Source organism: Syngnathus acus, chromosome 16, assembly GCF_901709675.1.
Source record: "Syngnathus acus chromosome 16, fSynAcu1.2, whole genome shotgun sequence".
Taxonomy (NCBI): Eukaryota; Metazoa; Chordata; class Actinopteri; order Syngnathiformes; family Syngnathidae; genus Syngnathus; species Syngnathus acus.
In genome coordinates this window covers 6,612,863-6,639,060 of record NC_051101.1, presented here as the reverse complement: position 1 = coordinate 6,639,060, position 26,198 = coordinate 6,612,863, and the positions used below count along the sequence as shown (strand labels likewise).

At 40.5% G+C, this 26,198-nt stretch overlaps 1 protein-coding gene across 2 annotated transcripts in view; it reads right to left on the bottom strand.

Annotated features, from left to right (window-relative positions):
- The window catches only part of LOC119136390 (vacuolar protein sorting-associated protein 13B-like), a 211,690-nt gene that overhangs the window by 8,083 nt on the left and 177,409 nt on the right, over positions 1-26,198 (bottom strand). For both annotated transcript variants that reach the window (XM_037274793.1, XM_037274792.1), the window contains exons 46-61: positions 23,048-23,209; positions 12,765-12,920; positions 11,109-11,375; positions 9,637-9,720; positions 9,241-9,416; positions 6,757-6,927; positions 5,427-5,634; positions 5,151-5,339; positions 4,806-4,952; positions 3,730-4,016; positions 3,275-3,402; positions 2,984-3,180; positions 2,203-2,321; positions 1,330-1,768; positions 983-1,144; positions 665-893 (exon numbers count right to left, since the gene is read on the bottom strand). In XM_037274793.1, the coding sequence (XP_037130688.1) occupies positions 665-893; positions 983-1,144; positions 1,330-1,768; positions 2,203-2,321; positions 2,984-3,180; positions 3,275-3,402; positions 3,730-4,016; positions 4,806-4,952; positions 5,151-5,339; positions 5,427-5,634; positions 6,757-6,927; positions 9,241-9,416; positions 9,637-9,720; positions 11,109-11,375; positions 12,765-12,920; positions 23,048-23,209 (3,121 nt within the window). The remainder of the gene's footprint in view (positions 1-664; positions 894-982; positions 1,145-1,329; positions 1,769-2,202; positions 2,322-2,983; positions 3,181-3,274; positions 3,403-3,729; positions 4,017-4,805; positions 4,953-5,150; positions 5,340-5,426; positions 5,635-6,756; positions 6,928-9,240; positions 9,417-9,636; positions 9,721-11,108; positions 11,376-12,764; positions 12,921-23,047; positions 23,210-26,198) is intronic.

The following is a 26,198-nucleotide window of genomic DNA, read 5'->3' as shown; positions in this document are numbered from 1 at the left end:
TACTGTAATGTCCGGACTATAAATCGCTACTTTTTGCACAAGGTTTGAGGATTTGTTTTGGTAAGGTGTAAAAGTTAGACTGATGATGTTTTTCTGGTATGGTGTAGGTCATTATTATACCGTACATGTGGTACTAGTTTACACAGCAGAGTACATATTTCGTACTGTACCTAAGTACGAGTACCCTTATACTTATTAAGTATAAATTCTGCAAAATATGCAAATATGTACTGGTAACTTGTTTGTCAAAATGTCAATAAAGGGGATGCGTCCTCAAAGAGCCATCTCTATCATGACAATCCCCTTTGTGCATATTCTCTTACATAAGGTAATAAAATTTAAAACACCTCATAGTTTATAGTCCGGTTTACAGTGCGTCTTATATTCTGGTGTGGTTTATAGTCCAGAAATTACGGTATATTAATTGTACTTTCAACACATGCTTATATTGAGGACTTTATTTTCATATGACTTGACAGATTTTTGGCCTTGTGATGGCAACCATAACTTTCACGAAGCACAGGATTAGATTGAATTTGACTCGTCCACTAGGTGGAAGTAAAGAAAATTGACAAACACAGCAAACTTTTATCACTTCACCTCCTATATCTCACATATTTATGCTTGGTAATTGTCAAAGGAAAAAAACTAGAGTACTACGTACCGGCTCTGAAGAGGGCCCCAGCAGCATAATGCATAGCCAGAGCGTGGACCAGCTGTCTGGCTGTTGTGCAGAGTGGCCCTCTCTCAAACAAGGAGAAGGCTAGAGGAGTGTGGTCAGAAGCAATGTAGAGCTTGAGGGAGGCATGGATGCTGACCAGCAGGTTGATTGGCTGAATAGTCAGTTTCTGCAGACGCACAGGCCGGACCAGCGCCTGTACTGATTGAAGTACCTGCAGGACATTTACACCATACATGACGTATTGCATATTGGCCCGGATTGTTTCAGCTCATTCAAATTCTACTGGCATGATTTAAGCACCTGTTCAGGGAGGCTGTTGGCTGATCCCGACTCTACTTTATACTTGTGGGGCTTCACTGAGGCAATAGCAGAGTCAGGGATGAAGGTGTGGAACAGGGTTTTAACACAGTAAACAAATGTATCTTCAAGGTACACTCTAGCGGGCTGTACCTGGAAGTTGACCTGTGGAGGACACAACAAGCAAAGTAGCTATGAGATTGTTGAATGAGTGCACTGATTTTTAAAATGTAAAATAAAACCCCCCGAAAACCAGCGGCTGATCAAATTCACATATGTCGAACTGTGAACATACAGGTGCCCACTGTACGCTGATGAACACATGCAAGGCTTTGAAAATGGACTCCAACCTCTTCCAGAGTGCATCCGTCTGCAGCCAGGGTCAGCCTCAGCTGAAGGAAACATGAACGTTTAAACTCCTCGAGGAGTTCAGGAGTCTCAGTGGGAATGTCACGGTTACTCCATTCAAACACTCCTTTCTGCTCCTGGCACAGCAGCACGGGGAAGTGGAAGCTTGCACGATTGTATAGCTGGTTGTCCACTTGCAGGCACAAGCAGTACACTTCGATCAGCGAAGCGTCGGGCAGCAGAGACAAAATGGACTCCGTAGCTCCTCCAGGCTCGAGGGTCACCTCACGGGGCAGGGAGGTGGATGCTGGGGCCAATCTGAGGAAGACGTTGGTCAGCGTGAGCCTTAGCAGCTCCACAGATCCTAAGGGGCTGGTGATGTCATCACTCAACACTACGCTGGCCTCACTCAGAAGGACAGTTAAGGACAGCTTGCTTGGCCTGAGAAAAAAAAGGAGCGTGAAAATTAATTCCCATTCTCCTTCAAAAACAGATTAATTAAAGCGTTCAGATTGTTTACAGTAGAGAGCATAACAAAAGTGAGTTCCCTACCAACAGAACACAATAACAAACATTGTCTGAGGTCATATGCTTACATTAACCTGATATTTAATCACATAGATATTCTGCTATTCAAACTTTAATGATGTTTAGTGTTGATGTAATGGAATAAAGTTGTAAGAACCGTGTTCTGAAACGCAACGTCATTGTAACACAGCGGGCTTTTATTCCCCTGCTGTGGTGGGGAAAAAATAGCACTTTGCATGTCACATTTATTAATGATTTCTGTGTAGCAACTGCAAATCAATGTCACCTGGGTCCATTTGGGTCATAGAAATGCATTAGTTGAAAGAAAGACAAGCAAGCATGCCTACCTGCTGTGTTGGGTGATTACAGAATCCACACCGCCCTCTGGTGACAGAGACAGAACCAAGGTTCCGCTCTCATATCCCACATCAATGTAGAGGCAACCAAAACCTGGCAGGAACACCACCTGAGCAACAAAAAACAATTCATAGCAAAGGTATTCACGATCAGCATAAAAATAAACAGATTTTCACCTAAAGAACTATCAGATTCATAGCTGGCCCCCAACATTCTTTTCACAGATGTGTGCTCGAACATGCGTGTGTCAGATTTTAACCTCCATCACTCCCAGACCAGCATGATCAACTCCTCATGTGACAAAACGAAGAGCCCACTGAAAACTTCACTCAGCAGTCATAACAAGCCTCAACTTTGACCTCTCACCCGTACCACAGAGGTCAGATGAGGACCTCACAGTAACCAGAGAAGCGCGGCCTCAGCCTCAACCCCAACCTGTGGCAGGCTAGACACAACACTAAACATTACGCACTTTTCCTGGTTACACTAATCCCTCACCAGCTGATCACACAAAACATTCATTGCATGTGACATCCTCTTGTACTGTATAACCAGAGTGTGTGTCAATCAAAACTGAAATCATTAACCCTGTAACACATTTCTGTATGTTATCAGAAGCCTCCCATTATGATCCTGCAATCGTGGTTCATCATCAAGATAAAAACCTAAGACCTATTGCGCCACAACACCACAAATCCACTAGAAAAGAAAAAAGAAATCTAATTTTGTGTGAATGATGAGTCATTCCTCCTACAAAGAAATATTTTTTACCTGAGTACCAGGGCAATTGATGTCAATGGGGTCGGTCCAATCTGTGCTGCCAACATCTGCTGTGGTTTTGAGCAAGAGCGTGGGCAGTGCCTCTCTCTGCCTGCAGTCTGGGAAACTAGAAAAGTGATAGTAGAGCTCATGGTGAACCGAGCTATTTGCAGGAAGGGGACAACAGTAGATCTCTGCCCTTGGAGTTTCTGTAAAATATGAAGTTCACAAATTTAGTTACATCTCAGCAATTTAAGATGGGAGATGTGGGGCAGTGGAAAGGTCACAGTCTTTCCTTCTCACCTTTGACATTCTCCTTAAGCAAAAGTTGGATAGGACATTTATTGTGAACCAGCATGGGAGGACAAGAGTCCTCATTTAGAGTCATGTACGTAACTCCAAGATGCTCCTGGTAAGTCAAGACTATGGCCCTGGAAAATACAAATATGAACAAAAAAATCCACGATTAACATTATAACAATTTCTTGTTGCCTCACAAAATTAATCTGAGAAGCATTCATTGACAGAGCTCCAACAAAAGTCATGGGAAAACTTGGGACAATCTGTGATGTATCAAGACAAGCTCTGGAAGTGAGAGTGGGAATGCTGAGGGAAATTCCACCTTTGTTTCATTGCTGTTGCTTAGTGAGCTACAAACTGCCCAGCACATCTTTCTTTTAGTTCTGTGCCATCTTGGTCCAGTACCCAGCACTAAATTGACTGTTGCTGCCATAGAGTCTGTGGTCCAGTTTACCCACCTGCTGATCGGGCCACCACCGGAGCTTGTTTCACCCGGAACCGACACACTCTGCCTAAGGAAGTCTGGTCGGATGAGTGCGGGAAGGCTCCATGCTGTAGACTCATGTCTGGCATCAGGCCGTGATAATGAGCTGAAAAGCACGCATTTCACTGGCAAGGGGAAATCCATTTTTCCCTCAATGCTGGTGTGAAGATGATCCCAGCATGGCAGAGAGCAGGGTTTGGTCTGAGATGATGGTTCAGATGGAGCCAGGTTGAAAGAGGTCGTCTCTGGTATATCACAAGCCTGTGCAAAGTACATGTCAGAAACATTCATCTTTAAAATATAGATGAATGTACTGTACTCGTGTTCAAACCTCATTATTATAGTAATTTATTGTATTTACTTTTTCCAACTCAGCTTTGTGTTAATTGTGTAGCTGATATGTGTTGGGCCCAGTAAAGAGCCACTGAGATAGGATCTCACATGATGAGGAACAGAGAATTGTGCTCTGTAATGTTTTCTCGCACACTCTTTGTTGTTACTTATGGCATTTTGTTTTAGGATTTCAGTATGTACTTTAGTGGCAGCTGGCACACTTTGGCTTTTTTCTTTAGGGAGATCTGAAAGCTTGCAAAATGACATCATTACATTGTTGCTCTCTTTGGGGACAAGTAGCAGATGAAAGCGAGCAGGGAAACCTGCATCCAATTCTGGCTGTTAGTCTAATACCCCTACCAAGTGCCATTGACTCATGGTGAAAACAGTGGAAGGGGAGAGGGGGAGCAAAATGATCTGATGGAAAATGGTTTGCAATGGCCTTCTAATCCATTTGTGTGGTCGTTACTGGGTGTGTATGAGTCATATACACAGTGTATTTACTGTACGTGTGAAGCCGGAGGAGGACAGGACAGACCTAAAGCAGTGCCATACACAAGCAAACACATGTTGGCCTTGCAGGAACTTTCCTCTTACAATAAAAAAAAAAAAAAAAAAGTGCATTGAGTTGTCAGTTTTTCCCCAACACAAAATACTGTTTTAGTAATTTACCATTTTGAGATACAGAAACACACTTCCATTCAACTTATGACCTACCTGGTCATCACTTCCCAGCCTGTGGTCAGTCAGCAGAGGTCTGTAGTGTATTGTGTAAGGAGTGTTGTTGATAAGGATCGTTCTGTCCTCTATCTGGAGAATCTGGATGCCATGTTTTATTGTAGATGACACACAGAACTGACACAGCTATGGATGAAACGACAGACACAGACAGAAATATTAGTCATAAAATGCTTCATAAATCAAGGCATTTATTTACTTGCTGTCGTTACTGTTGCATTAAAAGCAGATAGGTCTTATATTGAGACAACACTTACAAGGCTTGACTGCATAATAGAATGATAAATCGTCCACCAAGGCTGAGTTGTGAATCATGTGCCTCACCTTCTGTTTGCCACGGAATGCTCCCAAGGTGATGTTTGCCTCTACATAAGCTTCCTCATCCAAGGTTACCACCTCTGAATCTGTGCCCTCCTTCCATCGAGGTGAGGTTAAATCATGGACGAGTTTCATGGCTGTGGACTTGTGGACAGTGTTTGTTTGAGCCCAGTAGATGCCGATCTGGAAAGCTTCCTGTCAGAGGCAGAGGGGACAGAGGAAAATGAAAAGAGATAGTCATTTATTTAGACTAAAAACTACATGCTATGGATGCCTCTGTACCTTGAAGTTGGGTGGTACTATGACCTTGCCAGCTGGTATCTGCAGCACAATGGTCTCTCCCTCAAAAAGCCACAGATCCCACTGGGAGTTATTAGCTAACAGGGCCCATGGCAGCAACTCCACCAGCAGGGTGCGAAGGCCCGATTTCCAGCACGATAACTTCACCTGCATGGGACTATCCCACTGGGCAAGAGGCTCCGACACGGACCTGTTAGAGGCAGTATTGGAAGAACCTCATTTCTATTCAACAATTTATTTTTACTGCGGCTAATGAGTAGTATATGTACATAATTCAATAAATGGAAGCAGACAGGGAACACAAGAACAAATGGGCATTCATATTTTTATACATAGTAATAAATTGACATGCATTGCTTGAGCATGAGTGGTTTTGAGGAAACCTGTAATACAGGCAATGTTAATGGCTTGTTCTCTACAGTGAGTTTAGCCAGATGACACAAACATACCAATACAGTGTTGAACTTGGTATACATAAATGTAAGCTGCAGCACCATGACTCCTTGACTTTAAACTTCTTCCCGCAGACACATAAACAAATATGAAACAAGCACACAGCTACCTGTAATGCAACTCTGATAAACAAATGTCACTGTCAGTTTAGTTAACTAAACAAATTACCTTAATTACCAAAACTAACCGTCTTGCTCTACAGAGAGGCTGAGGGGTTCATTCCTTCCCTATGCCGTGAGATTTTTTAACTCGTCGCGGGGATTTGGCACGCGGTCACGGTCGTGACACTGTTTATGGTTTATTTATTTGATCCATTAATTATTAATTTATGTATTTGATCTATTTAATTATTCATATCTATCTAAAGTGGACAGTTTTCCTCTCCACTTGCTGTTTTACACTTCTTAAGTAAAGCAGCAAAATTCTATTTTTCCCTCCATTTTAATTTCTAACATCAAACAAATGTGAAGATCACAGATATCAAAGATAACCCAAGTAATGTAAAATGTTTTTCAATTATGTTTTTATTTAATAAGGGCAAAAATATATTTTAAGCTTTCAGGCCTACACCGAGTGGCGACCTTAGTGACATGGATCCATCTTTCAAAATAATTGTAATAAACACTTCTTTGTTATCCACATGGCCTGGGCATTGTTTTTTCTTTTTACTTCACTCAACCGGTGGAGTAGAATAAATCTTGCTGAAACTAATACATAGAATGCCACGGAAAAATACCCAAGTTGTAAAGAATATCTAAGTTGTACTATATATTGTACTGCTGCATAGCCCAATGTGTAAAACGTAACTATTCTTTACTAGCGCTCATGTAGACAGGGCACTGAGGAGGGCGCTACTAACCTGTCAGTGTCTTTGGAGATGTAGGGCCATGGTAATTCAACAGACGCTTTTTGACCATAGAAATCACCCAGGACGTTCACCAGGTTGTCCTCATCTCCATTTTTGTCCAATATCTGTTTGATGAGGCTTGTAGAGATGGGCACAGCACAGTGGGAAGCGTCTTTATCCTCACTGAAAAAGACAGCAAGAACATGCAATCAGGTCTAAAGGTCCTTCCAGAAAGCTGGGACCCAGTTAGCTGATGTGAATACTTGAAATGAAGCCCTTCATACCGTGTACACAAGAGTTCATCTATAAAGTGTATGTTGAATGTTGACAAAACTCAAATAGAAAAGGTTTGATGAAAGCTGAAACTACTCACAGGCAAACTTGAACGTAATGCATACCGTAATTTCCACGCAAATAACCCATTTCCCCAAAATCACCTTTAAAAAGCATTTATTCTTTTCAGTACATACTTGTTACAGTACCCCAATTTGCTGGCATCCAAATATGAGTGAACACAGATTCAAAACATAACAGTGAAGTAAATCCTTTTAAATCCAGGTTAAAACCCACTGCTTTTTAACCCATTAACTATGATTAAAGGTCATCCAAAGCATTTATTTAAAAAAAAAAAAAAAAAGAATTCCCCAAATTATGTTCAATTTTTAATCAACCCTGGTACAATACAATGGGAAAATATTGGGGCTTTAAAAAAACAAAAACATTAATGATTGGGTACAAATGCCTACAAAGGGCGACAATTATGGATGTTAATGAATTACTTCATCCATTCTGCTATAAAAAGGAGTTTGTATAGGTTCTGGGACAAGAAAGATGAGAAGGACAAGGTGTTGACACCAAGCTTTTCATTCCAAACACCTCCTGTGGGGTTAAACTTGAAGAGGCTTCTGATTGTAAGCCTCGGTTTTCGATTGCGGTTGCCTAGATGACCTGATCAGGACATGGTGGTTGTGTTTAAGACCTGTCTGTCTCTCTTGTGTTGAACCCGCAGCGCTGTCCATTATAACCCGCAACTATGTGTAATTACAGGAAGGAAATATGAGCCCTTGACCATTGAACATTGAAAATTGAATCCATCCTTGAGGTTTACATGTGCGTGGATGTGTGTGTGTGTGTGCACGCGTAAAGGTACATTCCCACTTGTGGCTTCTGTTGAGTGAGTACGGAAAAGGGATGAGGCATGGCTTGAGTTGGGCTACCAGGGAAAGCAGAATGGAAGTCTGTGGTGAGACACAGTTTACTCAGGGGAAACGGTAAACCCAAGGATCACTGTGGTTGCAACTCAGAAGGACAAGACACTGAAATGTTTTTTTTCTTTAATCTTTTTGAGACTTATCTGAAATTACAGGAGCTAAATATACCTCAATATTATTGTGGTTCTTTTAAAGGCAGCTCTAATCAAAACAAACTTGCGACCAGATATCAACTCTCCACCCCCCCAAAGAAACTTTCTCAGGGGAGTCAATTACATTCAATCAGTAGTTGCTACCAAAAGAGTGAACTTCCCTCAGTTCATTCTCATAACACGACAGTTTATTCATGCACAGATGACAAATACGGTAGGAGTAGCTACCATACACTGTATACATCTGGTAGTAATTTCCCAAGGGGCCACCCACACTGACGCGTAAACACCAATGTTACTGAAAGTCAAAGCAACTGACATTTATACACTGCGTGACATGACACACGAGGTATGAAGATGATGTTATCCAGTTTCCTTCAGATGGATTACAGATGCATGACAATTATTAGAGGGCAAGTGTTGATTCAAACGACATTTTTATCCCAAGAAAGCGTAAACAGCGTCTTACGGGATGTTTTGAGCAAGTGAACAAACACACACAGACACCCACGTACGCACACACCCCCACAGACACAAAGTGATTTAGTGGGTGCGGCAGACAGTGGCGACTGTCCGCGTGAAGCGATGACTGTCACACCTAATCTGACACATATTAACTCACACATTACTAAGCGACCAAATAGACTACACACAGATGTATATCCACATGAACACGAGTGGATACATCTATCTTCCACTACAACACACACTGAGCCAAGGTAGGACCAAAAACCTGCTCTCTGTTAGAGCCTCTATGTAAATTGGGGGTAATTATGGTGAGACCTGACATGTTGGAATCGAGCTTGGGTTTCTCCTGCCAAGCTCACTTCCTTCTACCCTGAAATGGTGCTTGGATCTCCCTGGATTGTGAGCTAATGTTGGCTAACAGAAAGTAAAATGTGGTGGAACAAAATCCTACGTGTCTCTCCCACTACATTGGATCGAAGCATAACAAGCCAGGAAAAGAGTCAGACTGTCCTTTGCAACAAAACACGACTACAAGACCAATGATCTGCCACAATGAGAAGGAGCATGACAAATGTCTAATAATTTACTCATGTATGAATATTCACACAAGAAAGGGTGATGCCAATGGGTTTTATTCACTATTATTTCGATGTCTTACTATTTACCTGGCCTGAAAAGTGAGGTGATGCGTGAGGTCTGCTTCTGTGTTGAACAGGGGCTCCTGGTGACCCTGTCCTGGAACCAGCTGGCTCTCTCTCAGTCCAAGGCTTTTCTTCTCTATGTGGATGATTACTGGGTCTGGCAAGTGGCTCCTCATTACAAACAGTGGACTAAAAACAACCTGAATGAGGAAATCGATAGGGAGAGAGTATTGTGCATCATCTTGTTAAGCATATGCAAACTGGATTGCACTTCTGAAATAAAATTGTAAAAGGCTGAATGACATTAGGCACACTGCAGTCTTTAGATCAAATAACAGTAAGATATGAGCGACACGATTTTCCCATTGCAAAGTAAACGGAAAAAAAATCTAAATTTAAGTATGAATGCAGGACACTTACCACTCTTTGTTGCATATGTGAATCAGGCTCAATAATGATTAGATTACACCAGACAAAGAGCAAAGAACCACCAGAACATGGAACCTGAAAGAAGGCAAAATCCTTTTTAGTGGGACAAACTTCATTCTTGCTTTGACCAGACTGGAGGATGTGGTAATTTCATCCAAAACTCAGCAGACATAAGCACTTGTACTTGTTTTTTTAGAGGTAAGAATAAATAACTGTATTCATTTTTTTGTTGTTGAAAAAACCTTGTTAAGTGGGTGCTTTTTCACTAGTGTTTAAGGTTGACAGAGCATAAATGAGAATACAATTCTTAGAATGTTGGAGTTGAACCTATGGGGAAGATCATCATAACATCCAAAGCTTTAGGGCCAAATACGAGACAGTAGAGACATGGAAAGTACGTGGTAAGAAGGATGGAAATGCAACACGAGCAGGTTGCCAGAGGATGAAGTACAAAATAAGGGAGTTAACTACAAGATAATCAAGGTTGCCTGTTTGTGGGCGCAAGAGCAAAACCAGAAGGAAAGCAAGCCTTCCCTACGAGACAATCTGGCCTGTGGAATGAATGTCTGCAGAGAGGCTGGCGTGGAGTGGAGTCAGCTGGGGTGGCAAAATTGCAAGAGGCTCATAAAATATCAAAACAAAAGAAAAAGACAGACCAAGCCGAGAACAATTCAAGAATCAGCGTGACAAACATAAGTGAAGCAGAGATCATCTGGTGCTAATCTAGTGACGAGAAAGTGTCTCTCAAGCATCTGCTTGTGCCCACATATCAGCTAGTGTTTCCTGTTTATAGTTTGTGATGTTATGAGGGGAGCATAAACTGTATTTTGTACCTCTCAACATCTTTGGTTTACAGACTACAAAAATGGAACACATTTGTAAAGGGATGATAACGGTTTGTTCTCAAGTGACGTGCCTTGGTGGCCACCCGGATACGCTCACAGTTGGTGGTCCAGACAACAGCAAGATGAAGATAGGATTGTACAATATGTGTGCTTATCAGCTTTCCTGCCTTGCAAATTCTACCATCGTAATGAATGGAGAAGGAAACTATAAATGGACTCTGTGTATATTTATACTGTCAGAAAGAGGGCTACAGTCATAGTAAGTATTACTGTAAGATTCTATTACTGTGTCTAATGGTCCAATCAAACCTTAAATTTGCTATACAGGAAGTCGACATGCTCTTCAAGGCCAAAGGGTCTTTGTGTGTGTCCAATCTATTGTGGTTTTAGCTTAAGCATACCTTTGAGTGTACTACCTTAGTGACGAACCAGATAAAATGTTAAAATCAACAATTACTTCAAACTTGGTTTCAGACAGCCAATTTAATTACAGCTAGATTTGAGATTTCAACCCAACATTTTGTCTTTTACTTCTACCCTTTTGCAATTTATTTTAAAGTGTGAGAAACTTTGAAGCGGTTTCCTTCTGATGATTGCGCTCAAATAGTGTCAGTTTACCTGTACAACAGAGCTGCTGGTGCCCTTGTCCCTCCTCTCCAGTTGCACATCCTGGGACCAGTCGTCATCTCCTTTGGCCCTCACGCACAACTCTGTCAGTTCAGCATCTTCCAGAATATATGAAGGCAACTTTGTTCCTGCCTCCAAGCAGTCACAGTGTTCTCTGACTACTGTCTGAGCATCAGGGCCAACATAGTGCTGCACCAACCGAAGTTCAATATCCTCAGTTAAGTAGCTGCACATGACCTGTCGCCCGCATATTATCACCTGCAGAGGCAAATATAGACACAATAGAAATAAATACATTTTATATGATGAGCAGAATCTGATCTCCGGTTTGGTCCTTGCAGTCTGCTTGTGCTTGCCTGTTTTTTTAATTTATTCTTTCATTATTTGTCATACACTCCAAAGACATGCATGTTTTTTTTTGTCTATACTGTATGTACTCTGCGACTGGGTGGCAAAGGTACTTGATGGGCAAAAGGTTTACCTCACCTCTGGCCTGTCATATATCATGTCAACTTTGAATTGTCTGGTGAAGTGAATTAATCAATAAAGAATAAATAAATGAAGAATAAACAGATGAATGAATAATGAATAAGGACAGTGTATTTAAATCAGGCGTGGCCAATTAATTTCCAGAGGGGCCACATGATTGTTACTATTATTTTTACATTTTATTTTGACTCAACAAGGGACTGACTGTGGACAGGCCCAGATGCCATCTGACCTAAGCAGCTTCTTCTTTGATACAACTGATAGAGTGGTGAGGGTTTATTGTGAAAAAAGAGACAGAGTAGTCAACAGTCCCATGTTGAGGTTGTTTGTGAGTTGGACTGGACCAACACCCTTGGCCTATCATTCCAGCCAATGGAAAAAAGATGGAGGGCGTGTGTGGGAGTACGAGGAAACTTGTGAAAATTGTTGTCTAAGTCTGTTCTGTCTGGATGACAAGAAGGAAATGTGTTGGGTCATTGACACTGTCAACAAGAATGTGTCATTACTATGGATGACATGATGTCTTTTCAAAATGCAGTGACTGTTTTGTATTTGTGGAAATTACAACATGACTTTTGGTGTAAAAATACAAATACAGATGGTTCAAGGTTTGTGATTGCCTGTGATGTGGACTAAGTGGGTACACATTATGTCATATTGCTTCTATTGGTATAAAGCAAAACAAAAAGGTCAATGCAGTAGCACAGACAACCAAGAACAATGTTGAAAAAATAAACAAGACAGTTTTAAGAGTGATAAATACACATCATGAAATTCAGATTAAGAAAATGTCCAGTCTGTCACATATGACATTACTAGTTTTCCTTCTTTTTTCTTTTATTTTGAAAACGTACCATTTCATGTGGTGGATATTTTTTTAAATTTAAATGTGGCTGTTATTTAACTGTCACACTTGAAATCTACAAAAACAATAGGATCCAACCAAGTTTCCGATCGTCTGGTTCTGGAAGGTTACAGCAATATACAGCTACAAGGATTTATGTGGTTGTATTCTTGCAGGTAAAGATATAATTAAGTTTTTAAGACACTACATTTTGTTTTTATTAAAAATAAATGGAGGGAGGATTTTGAATGATAGTTATTTGTTATTTTCTTGTTGTTTTTGTCACTGTAAAGATATTGTGACGTGTAGCGTACCTGTTTCTGGACCCCATTAAGCTGCACCACCTTGATGATGAGTGAGGCTGTGCGGCCTTTGTACTCAATGGTCCTGAGCAGGGTCCCCGCATTGTCCACACTGAAAGCCTCAGACCAGCGCCAGTTACCCCAGCCTTCGATGCAGATGTGGAGCAGCTGCGGCGGGGAACAGAGACGAGAACACACACAAAAACAAAGACAGAGGCACACTTAACATCAGAGGGTAGTCGCTTTGCTCTTTATTTACTGCTAAGCAAAAGGCACATAAACAACAGGATTCTTTGTTTAAAAGATTTTGGTAGGGGGACAAACACAAAGTTCCTGTTTACTGGTGCAGAACAGGCCTACTGCTGTACAAAACTAGAAGGCGGCACACTCAATGAACTGGTTGGTGGAAAACAGCTGATGTGGAAGCTAATTGTGGCTGCATGTGTGATGGATGCGGACGAGTCTGTTCCGCACACGTCAAAATAGGAGGCAGATAGTTTGGCCCTCAACTGTTTCAGCTTCATATCCATCACTTCAATATGGAGCACACCCGCGTGTGCGCCTGACTGTAAACACATGACGTTGGGAGGACAATAAACAGATGGTGACCAAATTTACATTGGATAACATTTTCCAACTGTGTTTTATATAATTCCTTGAACCATGGGTCACAATATGGCAATAGTGATGAGGATGACAACTCAATTCTGTGTTTGCAGATTTCACAGTGAGTGGATCAAAATGATGCTGTCCACAGGTGTCAAACTCAAGGCCCGGGGGCCAGATACGGCCCGCCACATCATTTTATGTGGCCCGCGAAGACAAATTGTGCATCAAATTCGTGTGTCATTACTAGAATGGCAAATTGTCTTCACTTTTAATATCTTTTTTTTAATATTTGACCAGTTTTTACTCGTCTGATTTGAAAACGAGTTATTTGTCAGTTTGTTTTGTAGCTTTTACTGTATATAATATGAGGTGCTCATACATTTATTTGGGTTGACAGTCATAATGGCCCGCCGAAAGAAGGTATGACTACAATGCGGCCCGCGAAAAAAAAGAGTTTGACACCCTTACTCTACACCAAAACTGACAGAAATACAACTTATCAAAACGGGACAATTCTTTTTGTCAAGTCATCATTTTCAATACAACAAAATTAGGATTTCTACTATTTAGCAAACTGATATCTACATAATCATCAAGTTCAGACAGTTAAGATATGTGATTTTATCCAGAGAGTGCCATTTTACTATAACAATGAAGGTACTGTATTCGCAAAGTTCATCACTACTGACCAGTTCACTGACGCACAAAGCACATGTGTGCTATAGTAGGGTCATTCTCGTCTCACGTTTTTATTCCGAGCGTGACATGACGAGAGCTCATGTGTCAAACAATGCAGTGTTGTCATGAAATGATAGTCACAATACAGGAGCTGAATCATAAATACTCATGCTAGATCTAAAGTCCTCTCCGCTCTGGAGGCTACGAGGTTGACATTCCACCCGAGTGAACTCTCTGTTAGTGTTGCCGCCAACACAACTTTCAGCTTGCCTCAGTCACAGTACAGGAGGCAAAATGCCAGAAAGGTAAAGAGTGGACTGAGGCAAGGAGTGAGAAATACACAGCGGCTGGCTTCAATATACTCTCAGAGGAGAAGCAACTGGACTTGAGTGGTTTTGAAGTAGTTTTGGGGATTTACACATTACTTTAATGTTCTCAACTTTTAAGCAATCTTCTTTTCTTTAAAGAAAAAACAAATTTCTCCTCGGGTCGGAGGGCACGGGGAGCCGTGGTCAAGACCTTCCATGTTTCCCTCCACTGCAATCCTTCCTCAGTGTTTGAAGGCAGATTTCTTTACAATAACATTCTTAATCAAAGCCTGAATTCACTTTATTTGCGACTGTCTTTACTTCCTTTTGGGTGAGTGGAAGTGACATAATTTCCAGGATCTCCTTCCCTGTGGGCTTGATCACAGGGAAAGTGGCGACGTGGTGTAAACTACCAGGTGGTGGAAGTTATGGTTAAGCCTCGGGGTGGAGAACTACTATATAATCCCCTAAAGCAGCACTAGCATTAGAAGAAAGGACCTTCAAGTTTGAGCCGCTTTCTAAGCTGTCCGGTATGAAATGGAAACCTTTTAAGTTGCAGTCAACTTAAAAGCCTGCTTTACATTCTTAGTATTAGTTTCAGTCTTAGTGAGTCGTTGAGAAGGACTGGACTGAACTTAATTATGGTCTAAATTGTTTGGTAGTGCACTTACTGGAAGTCTGTGTTGCACCTCGGCACCATCTGTGAGGACTGTTTTGTTATTTCAACACTTTTCTCTCCTTTAACCTCGTCGTCCCTCCCTGCTCTCTGCGCACGTTATCACGCTTGTGGCTCAACTTGACCTTTGAGGCAGACGTCATAACAGTGTCTCTCCTCAAACTTCAAACGGTGACTACATCTAAGTCATCACAGCTCTGACTCAAGCAATGAAAAACAAGAAAACATCACTAACTCAAATTGAACACGTAAGACAACAAGAATGAAAAATACAAAGCTGTTTTGCCTCTTTCTGACTTATCCAACTTTTGTGACAGAAAAAAAAAAAGACAGCCTGCCACATGTGGTGGCTTTTAGCCCAGGAATTAAGCCAGACCTTGCACTCACATTCAATAAAGGGAGAACCCTACCAAGAGTAAGCATTATTGTTCAATGAATTTTTTTAACAATGTAAAGTATACCGTTAATGATAAATTGACACTATTGTGTAAAAAGAATGCCAATACGAGAATAACCATCAGGCCAGTGGGCCAAGAGCATTGTAACTGACAGCTAAATGAAAATTAAGGCCTAAATTATTCATACCCTTGCCAAATTTCCATTTTCTCAAGAGACTCTCATGCATGTTTTCATGGAAAGATGTCAAGGGGTGCATAAACGCTTCTGAGCCCCTGAGCTGCTCTGAGTGCGTTTGATGCCTTCCTCAAGGGCACCTCGACATATTTGGCAAGCAGACAAACATCTCTCCAACAAACAAGCTGAACCTTTCAGTCCCGAAGCCCAAGACCTAATGAATGATCTACTGCCTCGTCCAATGAACTCCAGAACTTGTGCACGACTGTCTGGAATCGTTTGCCAAAAGCTAATCTTCAATATTAGAGATTATTAAGCATTTCCAAAGTTGTATATTGAGTGAGAAATAAATGTGAAAGTCCAATTTCAAACCATTTTTCTTTTACACAAATCCATGGGGAGATATTGTGATTATGGTTAAATGATGGTGGTTGGTTAGCTTCCAGCACCGGACTGGAACCAGCACAATGCATGTGTCACAATGATCTACTGAGGGATTATGAAACTAAATGGTTGAATGTAATCACACAAAACATGCTCACTCTGAGCTGCACACTGTCTGTCATCCGGACACTGAGTTTGAAAGGTCACGTTAGTTTGAGGTTTCCTCAATTTGCAAGACAAAAAAAAAAGATTCCAAATCATTTGGAGATAATGATTGTGGTCCCTTTGCAAATTAACATTTTTATATATTTATAAATGAAAACAAAATAGCATTGGGAACTCCTAGGTCTTATTGTTAAATTAGTTATTAGTCATGTGCTTGTTTTACATACCTATATGTGTCATGTTGGCACTTTTGCTTACAGCATGGATAAGGTCAATATTCTTTTAGTGACCACCTTGTTTATTTTACTGTGAGTTGAGGATGGAATAACAGTACTGTTCTACATCACTAGGTTCATTACAGAGTAATAATGGATTTAGAATTGGTCTAGGAGTTATTGAGGCCCTGTGTGGCCACACATCATGCCAGGAACTGCCACTGTGCAGTATAGTTCAAAGAGGGACAAATCTTACACAAATAAACACATTCTCCAAGTCTCTGAGGCCTAAAAGAATCCTGCGAGTTAGACATGGAGAAACTCAAGTGAGCTTTTTTTGTAACTTATATACTGTACATAGCCCTAAATTTACCACCATAAAACATTTCAAATTGGAAAAATTATATGAATATAGTTCATACTCTGGGCTATAAATCCTATTATGGAGCAACAGTGGCATGTGTTTCCTGGTGAAATGACTTTGAGACCACTTAGCTGGCCTAGCCACCTAACAAATTGGAAACAGGTTCCCAAGAACATGAAAGAATGTGGATGATTGTGCTCTGGAAGAGGAACACAATGTTGAATGGCAGGAGGAGAGGAAAAGACAGTAAACTAGGGAATGCAATTTTGGGAGAAATTGCATGTGAAGGTGGAATGAAAACTTGTGGAATGATATTTAATGATGTGAAATGACACTGAAGGACAGAATGATATACAATGACCAGGAATTAATTTTCGGTAGGTGGGACTATTGATAAGGATAAGGAAAACAGATTAAAGTTGGAATGATTAAAGTGGGACAAAGAAAAAAATAGAAATCACAAGAAAAAAATGAACAAAATCATAGATGTTGCATTGTTTTGCGGGGATTTCCAAAATAAATGCATCATGAAGAAGAAAACAAAATCATATAAGCCGCTCCGGGGTCTAAGACACATTCATTTTTTGAAGGGAAATTTATTTTTCAAAAATCCAATCGGGGTCCCTGTTCCCTAATCGTGCCAGGTGCATTCTGAAATCCAATAACACATTTTTAGAAATAGTCTGACAACTAAACCTCTATTTTGTTGTTTATTTTTTTACACTTCAACACAGACCTCGTAGAGTCAACAATTTTTAATCAGTTTTCAATAATATGTTCCCTTATTTATCTGTATGGTCTGTCTGCGTCAGTCGACCAACATTCCCTGGAACATTTCAATATTTAACTTTTACCATGACTCAATCTGTTACGCATTTATTTAATAAAACTCAATAAATTTTATTTAGGATTACACACCCAAAAATAATTGCAATCTAACAGAAAGTGTTCATAAAGCAATGGAAAGATAAATAAAAAGATATGAGTCGAGTCAAAACAAAAGACTTCAGTCACAGTAGGAGACTTTATTGTGTGGCTGACATCATAGCCCAATTTGATTGGAGGAACTTGTTGGAAGATGGATCTCAATTGCTTAAATCTGGAGTCACAATGCGGCAGAGTCATTAAGGGGACTTTTGTCATGTGGAGTTTGACCAGAAATGGTTTTGCTGCCCAAACACAGTTACAGCCCTTTGTTGTAGATTCAAGGCCAGAGACTTGGCAGGAAAGTGCAAATATTTTCATCCTTTCATTTTTAAAACGCTAACAGATTGACATGTTAAAAAAATTACAAAGGAAAAAAAAAAAAGATTCTCCAAGTTCAACTCTCATCAACATGATAATTGAATTAATTCCCCATGTCAGAGAAGGAGCACTTCCTGTGGGACAAACTACAGAGGGAGTTGAATTACTTCAATACATAAACATAGATACACACACACTAGGAGCCATGACAGAACAATGGATCATCTGATACAAACCATGGAGTCATAATGCGATCTCAGGCAAAATCAGAGAGATAAAAACAACACTCTTAAGTAAATATTGGACTGATAGTGATGAGAGGGATTTAAGAATGCTGAGATAAAACAGTAAAAACGGGGTGATGATGAATGAGTGATTGTCTTTGTATTTTTCGTGAAGTTCTGGCGATAGAAGTTGAAGTAAGGCACCAGGGAATGTAACGAATTGATTCTTTTTTTTAAAAGGTTGAACAAAGGGTGGGTTGTGAAAATGTTAATGTGTCTACAACCAATCATTACTTTATATTGTTGGATGACCAATTCAGCGACGGTCGTGAGGAGAAGCGATTTGCAAGATGGATGGACAAACATTCCAAGTAAGTCAATTCAATTTTATTTCCATAGCAACAAATCATAAGCGCTCAATGAGCACAAATGGGAAAGAGAGTTTAAGCCTGTGGTCTTAAGAGTTCTCCAGGTGCTGATTTGAAGATGATTTGTAATTTCACTCGAGGAGATAGGACTTGATCAAGCTGCTGAATTAAACATGCCAATTAGTGTAGTGTATTTGTGCATGGGATGAATGCTACCCCCACATCAACAACTTTGCTAACATTCAATCACCGTTAATTCAATGGAGTTAATTAAATGATTTAGACCTAGACGCAACTTCATTAATCCATTGGGTAGAACCTTTACTCAAAGAACTTCCAAGCACTCACTTTTCCCACAACGGTTTATAACATCAGCCGAGGGATTGAAGCAATGACCACTCTTGCTCATGCTCTAATGAATACACTTTTGGGGAATAAAAATCACTACAAAGAGTAAACCTTAGAAGCCTGCCGGCGAAGTAAATCACTATTTATTCAAATTCTGATAATTCCTTGAAGGCACTTGAAAGTCCTAAATCCTGGGGGCTTTCTACGCCCCTCTCCCTGCTGAACCACAAGAACCACAAGGATTTTCATCAGCCAGGCTGCTTCCTGTACTGAGTAGTCAGATATTTCAACTATCCACACCACACGCCAGAGTCCTGAAAAACAACAGGGTGGAGTGTGGGAGGAATAGATGTTACGTGCTTCCAAATACAAAAGTATAGTATACAGCACGACGCGGTGATGTGTTTTTAATGGATGTTGTTAATCACCGAATGGCTAGTAGTCTATGATATATAGCATAGTTATACAATATAAATACACATTAACTTGGTTGGTAAATGCTGGCGTGTGAAGGCATGCGGGAGTTTGAAAAGCAAAACTGGACTTCCAGTGCTGACAATTTCCAGACTGTAGGACACATTCAATCACGTATTGTAGGTGTGCGTAAGGGTCAGGTAACAGCCGACCTGAAGAACGTGACTGCCTCATTTATCCTTGTTAATGCAACTTATGGTTATGATTGGCAGAAGAAAGAGGGTGTAAGAAAAAAAAACATAGGAGCACTGAGAGGGAGTGTGACCTGAGTCAAGGTTCGCATTTCACTGAGAAAACACTCTGCTGGAGCGTTTCTTGGGAGAGAAGTGACAGATATTCAGAGGTATGTCAACATCATTGGAAGCGTTGTCTGGTTGGACTGCTCGGACACAGACACATTACTCACTTGATTTTTAGATGTTAACGCTATGCGCTCTTGCTTGAACACAAGCACATGAGAAGTTACTGCATTTCAAGGTATTGCCTTCTCTCCTTACTCTTTACAAGCACATCTATTAGGTGAGAACAGGTGAAAGAATGCTGCATCTCCACAGCTACTGCCTCAATCTCTACTTGCTTTGGTTTCAAGTGGTGCTAGATATTTTGTTTCCATTGTATGTGGCAGAATGCAGAAACTCATGGAGCAATTACCAGATCAGTTGGAATAGATTTAAAGATAGAAAAAAAACACCAATGGAGGAGAATGATGGTGTCCTGAATCTGATTTTAGGCATGGAGCTGTTTAGATTTGAACAGAGGTGTCAAATCCAGGTCCAGAAAGTACATACCCTGCCACAGTTTCGCTTTAGCCAGGGCTGCTTCTAATCAACAGGTAAAAGAGCTCCTGAGGAACTAGCTCATTTGTGCATGAGAGCAGGAGGAGAACAAATAGCTACTGCAAAGTGGAGACTTTGGAGAGCCATTTTGGAGCAATTTCATAGTCCAGTGCTACCTTGACTTACGAGTTTAATCTGCTCTTTGACAATGTCCATAGTTCAATTTAGACATTTCACAAATTGTGAGTGAGACACTGGATGGTTGCTGGAAGTTTTGGCATTCTCTGCCTCCATCTAGCAGGAGTGTCTGGGGCTTTCATGTAACCACCCCCAAAAGAAGAAAGAAAGTGTGATGGCTTTCAACTTGGAAAACTCAAGTTCGTGCACTTGTCAAGGTACTACTGTATTGAGTTTCCTCTGTGTTATTATTGTGGGTTCTCTGGACCAGTGAGCGTAGATTATTCTCTGCCCCTTTGCTTTTGCTTCATTCTTCCCAGTGGATTTTACAACTCTTTAAATTTCTTTGATTAATCCAATCCTTTCTGCCCCAAATTCCCACCAATTACCCGCTTCCCATTTTGTGGGTTTTCAGGGGATCCGCAGGGAAAGAAAGAGAATTCAAGAAAAGGGGACAGATAGTTTTACAGCAGAAAAATCAAGTTCTGGTTTATGTGTGCCTGTGGGACATTTTAGCTGGGACACAAACATCATACCAGAGCCATGAGGAAATGTTGAAGGCCCCAATCATTATGCGCAGTACAAATTACTATGAACAAGGGGGATAAAGAGGATCTACAGTATAGTACCTTCATGGGGGGAAAAAAACTTGTTCAAAAATGGCCATGGGCAGTATGCTCACTGTATCTTTCATGTGAGTAGGGGGAACTGGCAAAGTCACTGTACCAGGAAAAACAGTTGCAATTGTGATATCCATGTGAAGTTCAAAAGCAGTTAATAACCCCTCCATGACTCAGGTTTACTGATCTGAGCATTTTGTGGTGATCCATCAGATAAGCTGGGAAATGAGTCTGCAGTTGGAAGCAAATAAGTGGTGCAAAGGTCATGAGTTATTCAAATGAATTTCCAAGTACAGTAAAAGGGAGCAACGTTGTATTGCACTACACAAGTTACTGCACGGTGATGACAGAGGATGTCTGGGGGGATTAATGGCTCATCACGTTCACTTGTTTTAGAGACGCTCCGAAGCAGCATGGGATGTAAGCAAAATAGCACAGCCAATTAATTGTTGGGAAATGATTTGCAAAAGCAACAAAAACAAACCTCTAAGCTGTCATTTAGGAAATACAACCCTTTCTTTTATCAGTTTGATTATTTGTGTAACCCTGAAAAATAATTTTGTGTCCTAAGGCGGACGTATGGGCCCACATTTATCATCGAGCTTAATAAGTTAGCGGATTGTTTTGGCAGACTTGCACTTCTACTTATTTATCTACTTTCACAAATCATGCTCATCTTGAGAACACATTTAATATGCTGTATCACAACCGCATGATAAAATAACATGAGAAAACCATCTTGGAATAGCATTATTTATCATTGGACAATGTTTCTTCAGAGACATATTGAAGATACAGAGGTTATTTTGACTCACTTCAGACATGAGATGTGATGTTTGCCGTGCCAATATGGCAGATTACAAGTTCCCAAGTGGGTGTTTGAAATGATGCAAGAGCAAAGCTTAACCAGAATGAAATATTAATAAAACTCGACTTACTGTGAGTAATTATAGCAATGTCTTTGCTCAAACTTGACTTTCTCACACTTGTCGTAGAGTAAATGTGTTCAACGAGCCCACACGTTTACGCTCTGAACAGCCAAGCCCACACTCCACTCAACCTCAAAACCACAAAGGGTTAAATATCATCAATCTTCTTTACCAACACTGTCTGGGCACAGACAGATCCACTAAAGAAACACTCTGCCTGCCACGCAGTACAGTTATGCTCTGTTTGGAACAGTATTGACCTTTTTCAGTTTATGTTGTCAAAAGCCATAGAGTAGCAAATTAACAGATCTACATCAAACCACAATATTGACACCCACACAGTAAAGAGTTCCAACTATGTATGTAAAAAACGGATCCAACTTTGTATGATCGGTCAACAGAGAATAATTACTTCTGGAATGGAATGGGAAATTAGGAGAGGGGTGAGGTAGCTGTTAGCATGTCACAGTTGACACCAGGTTTGAATCTCAACTCGGGCCTCTCTGTGTGCCGTTTGCATGTTCTACATCGGCTTGTGTGGGTTTTCCCTATTCCCAAAACATGCTTAGTAGGTTAACAGATGACTCTAAATTGTCCTTGGGTGTGAATGTGAGTGTGTGCCTGATTGAGTGGGGAGCAATTCAGAATGATCACCACCCCTTGTCCAAAGTCAGCTGGGATAGGCTCCAGCCCACCCATGACACTCATGAGAACAAGCGGTATAGAAAATGGCTGGATGAATGGACGGGTGAATGTGAACATGCAGTGTAAATTCACAATGGTATGATGTCATACCGCATGGCAAAAACAAACCAGAATTAACCTTAGTTAAGACTGACGTAAAACAAAAAGCAAAGTTAGTTTGCTTTCTGAAGATCACAATTTAACATATTTGTCATTGACTACATGTGCAACATGTAAATATCTGCGCTTGACTTGGTAAGAATACATTGTGATGGAATGAAGCCATATCATGAGTGAAATCGAAACATATAAAAACTCAATTACTTGAAGGAAATTTAGTCAAATCCAGAGGCCTTGTCTAGAAGCACCACTAATAATGACTAGTTTGCTGTCTTTACTATATAAGTTGTATAAAGTAGCACGTCATCTGAGCACTGGGTAGTCAGGTACTTCCCCCGCTTTTGTGTGTTTATGTTACCTGGGGAGATTTGTGGGATCTCCAGCTGTACTGGTGGCTGTGGAGGCTTGCCAGCAGCACATTCTCATCTGTGTCCACCTGGCCAAAGCGCAGAGTCTCATGGGTATCATTGCAGATGACATAGTGGCTGTAAACTAGTTCCTCAGCCTCTGGATTTCCATTCTGTGAATGAGCAATACAATGGTTAGAGGTGAGCGCTATCATCAATCATAGCTTTTTAGGAGGGTGAGAGGAGGGAGAAAGCTCTGAGGCATGTGATCATGAATTGTGCCCTGCTTGCGAGTGCATTTACAACATCAAGATAGCAGTGTATGAGTCCTTACATAAAAATAAATATATCTGATTTTGCCAGGTCAGCTGTGAGTCAGTAGGAGATTGTGGTGATTTCACTTGTGGGAGCAGGGTAGTAAAACAAATCACAGGCTGACAGTGAACCGGGATACTGCCTAGAATGAACCTGAGAGCCAGATATACATCTTGGTTTCTATACGTCAGAAATACTTGACTTTTACACATCCTATTTCCTTAAGTGGCATAAAGCAATTGTTTTAGTAACTCAACCACTTAATAATCGTAATTTATACTTAACCACTGTGGCAAGTATGAGCTGTGAACAAGTCGGGTCACATCTCGGCCTGAATGATTTGAGGAAAAAAAGTGAATTGGTGTTTTTCTGAGTGACTGTGATTTTGATTTATTTGTAATGAACTGTAATGAATTGTACTGTACACTCAACGATAACTCATTCATCCTATTTGCTGTTTCAGCAAATGATGATGATGACTATGATGATCATATTTAATTAATGAGCTCAGGACCATCTTGATATATTTTGAAAAAAGGATTAAAAAGAAAGTAACTTAAATCGAGGAGTTATTGTGATACTGCGTACTTAATCTCATCTAAACACACGGATAAAACCAAGATGTGTTATGCAGAGATGGATGCCTTGTAAATCATTTGATGGAATCAAATACACAGCTTATGGGCAAACATACTATGTACAATTTATAATTTTATTTGAACTCCATTCAAAGCATTTCAGCCCCAAGGGGATCTCTTGTGCGCACTCCTCCCAGCATGTAGTTCAGAGAGCTTATTTACTGCTGCCCCACGACTCCAAAAAATGACAGACTTTTAAATGGCGGAAGGGGTGGTGGTTATAAGAGGCTGGCAGTAAAAGCTTACAGTCTGACTGCCAAGCACGTTTAAGGTCCTGAGCCTATTGAAAACGGATGGGAAAGTTTAACCCACTGAAACAGGACTTGATGATGGATGTGAGGGATGGAGAAACTGAGAGGGAAACAGGGACACAGAACGAGAAAGAAATAGAAGGACAGAGCGAGAGAGAGAGAGAGAGAGAGAAAGAGTGAGACAGAGAGAAAGGGATGGAGAGAGAGAGCGAAAAAGAGGGGGGGGGGGGTTGACCGAAATACAAATGGAACAGCTGCACCAGTTTCAAATCCACTTTCAGTTTTACAGTGGAACACTATATGTGCTCCATATCAAAGCTGACACTGCACGTTTACAAACTTTGTGGTGCCATCTTGCTAATCCTGTACTTTGATGATATCATCTTTCTGGGCCAATCCACAAGACAACATGTTAGGCACGTCACAACACTTTCCTACCGTGATTCCCATCACCTATTTTAAGTGTATAAATACCGTATAAGGAAAAATACATTTGAAAAGAAAAATCTGCCTTGTTAAATAGAGCAAGATGAAACGAGAAGTTCTATCAGCTTCTGCATCAGGAATCAACGTATCAATTTCACCCATCAAGCCAGATACTGTTACTCGAGTATTCAGAGTCTATGCAAGTGGCACATACTACATGCATGCCTATAAAATGTCTGGAATACAAATTGTAAATAATGATACCCATTCAAAATAAGAACACATAAAATGTGAAACTAGAGAGTGAAGCCTGTAAAATGGACATAAGGAAACAATTGTTAGATGTACACTCGTCCACATTAACAGTGGCCAACCAGATGAACATAAAGTCAGAAACTCTCCACTCCATTGCGAAGCCCTTTCTGTATTCCCCGCTGGCATTGCAAAAGTCACAGCTCACCTGTTTTCTAGTTTTGGTCATGTGACATTTGCAATGCAAGCCCAGGGGTACTTTGAGGCCAACTTCAGTTGACAGCAGAAGGCGGCAGAATGTCAAAATGTCAGTCCCCTTAGATGAATGAAAATGGCTGAATTCATCTTCTTAATTTCATTTTCCTGTACACGAACAAAATATTCAACAGAATACCATGTTTAGACTAGTGGGAGCACATAAAATATAATTCTGCAAAGATAATTTTTGACTCAACTTCCCCTTTAAAGGTGACGCTCTTGTCATGCTGCATTTGGTGGATGTCACAAAAAAAGGATCCGGTTTTATTCTTGTAAGAACACATGCACTCAAGATCGAGCTATAAATGAGTGACGATGATCTACGATGACGTGAGCTATCTGCTATATGGAAAAATGGATACATAACTACTAGATAGTGGTTTTGATCTAAATGACATTTGGTCTACATACATTGTCTGTTACATTGCAAAGGTGTTTGAAAAGTTATTTTATAGTTGTACATTGTTAATATCAATAACTTATCACCAATTCAATCTGGCTTCATGTCTAAAAGTTCACTAAACGATAAATTCTCTGCTACTGATAATGGAGGTCTTACCGGTGCTATCGTTAGTGAGCTGACCCAAAAATTTGAATTTGTTGTTTGCAATTTGTTTTACAACAAACCTTATTCTATTGGCCTTTCTTCAGCGCTCATCTTCATGACTGAAAAATCAGATTTCTTTTACGTACCCCAGGGCTTAACAGTCTGAGACTTAACTCTCTTCATGTACTAGCTGTATCAGAATTACCTAACAGTGGTACGTATTTAGTTAGGACACATGTTTGTGTAATTTTTTTATTTGAACAAACCTTTTGGCTGTATTTTACTGCCCTTTCTTTTCTCGACTGAGTTCTTTTTGGTTTCAATTTTGGTGTTTTTAATGTATGATGGGACCCCCTCTGAAACAAAATGATTTATCTCCAGGGGTTGATCCTAATAAAAATGTACATCTGCGAGCCGCACTGAAGCGGCCGAGAAGAACCTCTGATCTCAATATTCTTCTATAGATGACTCGCAC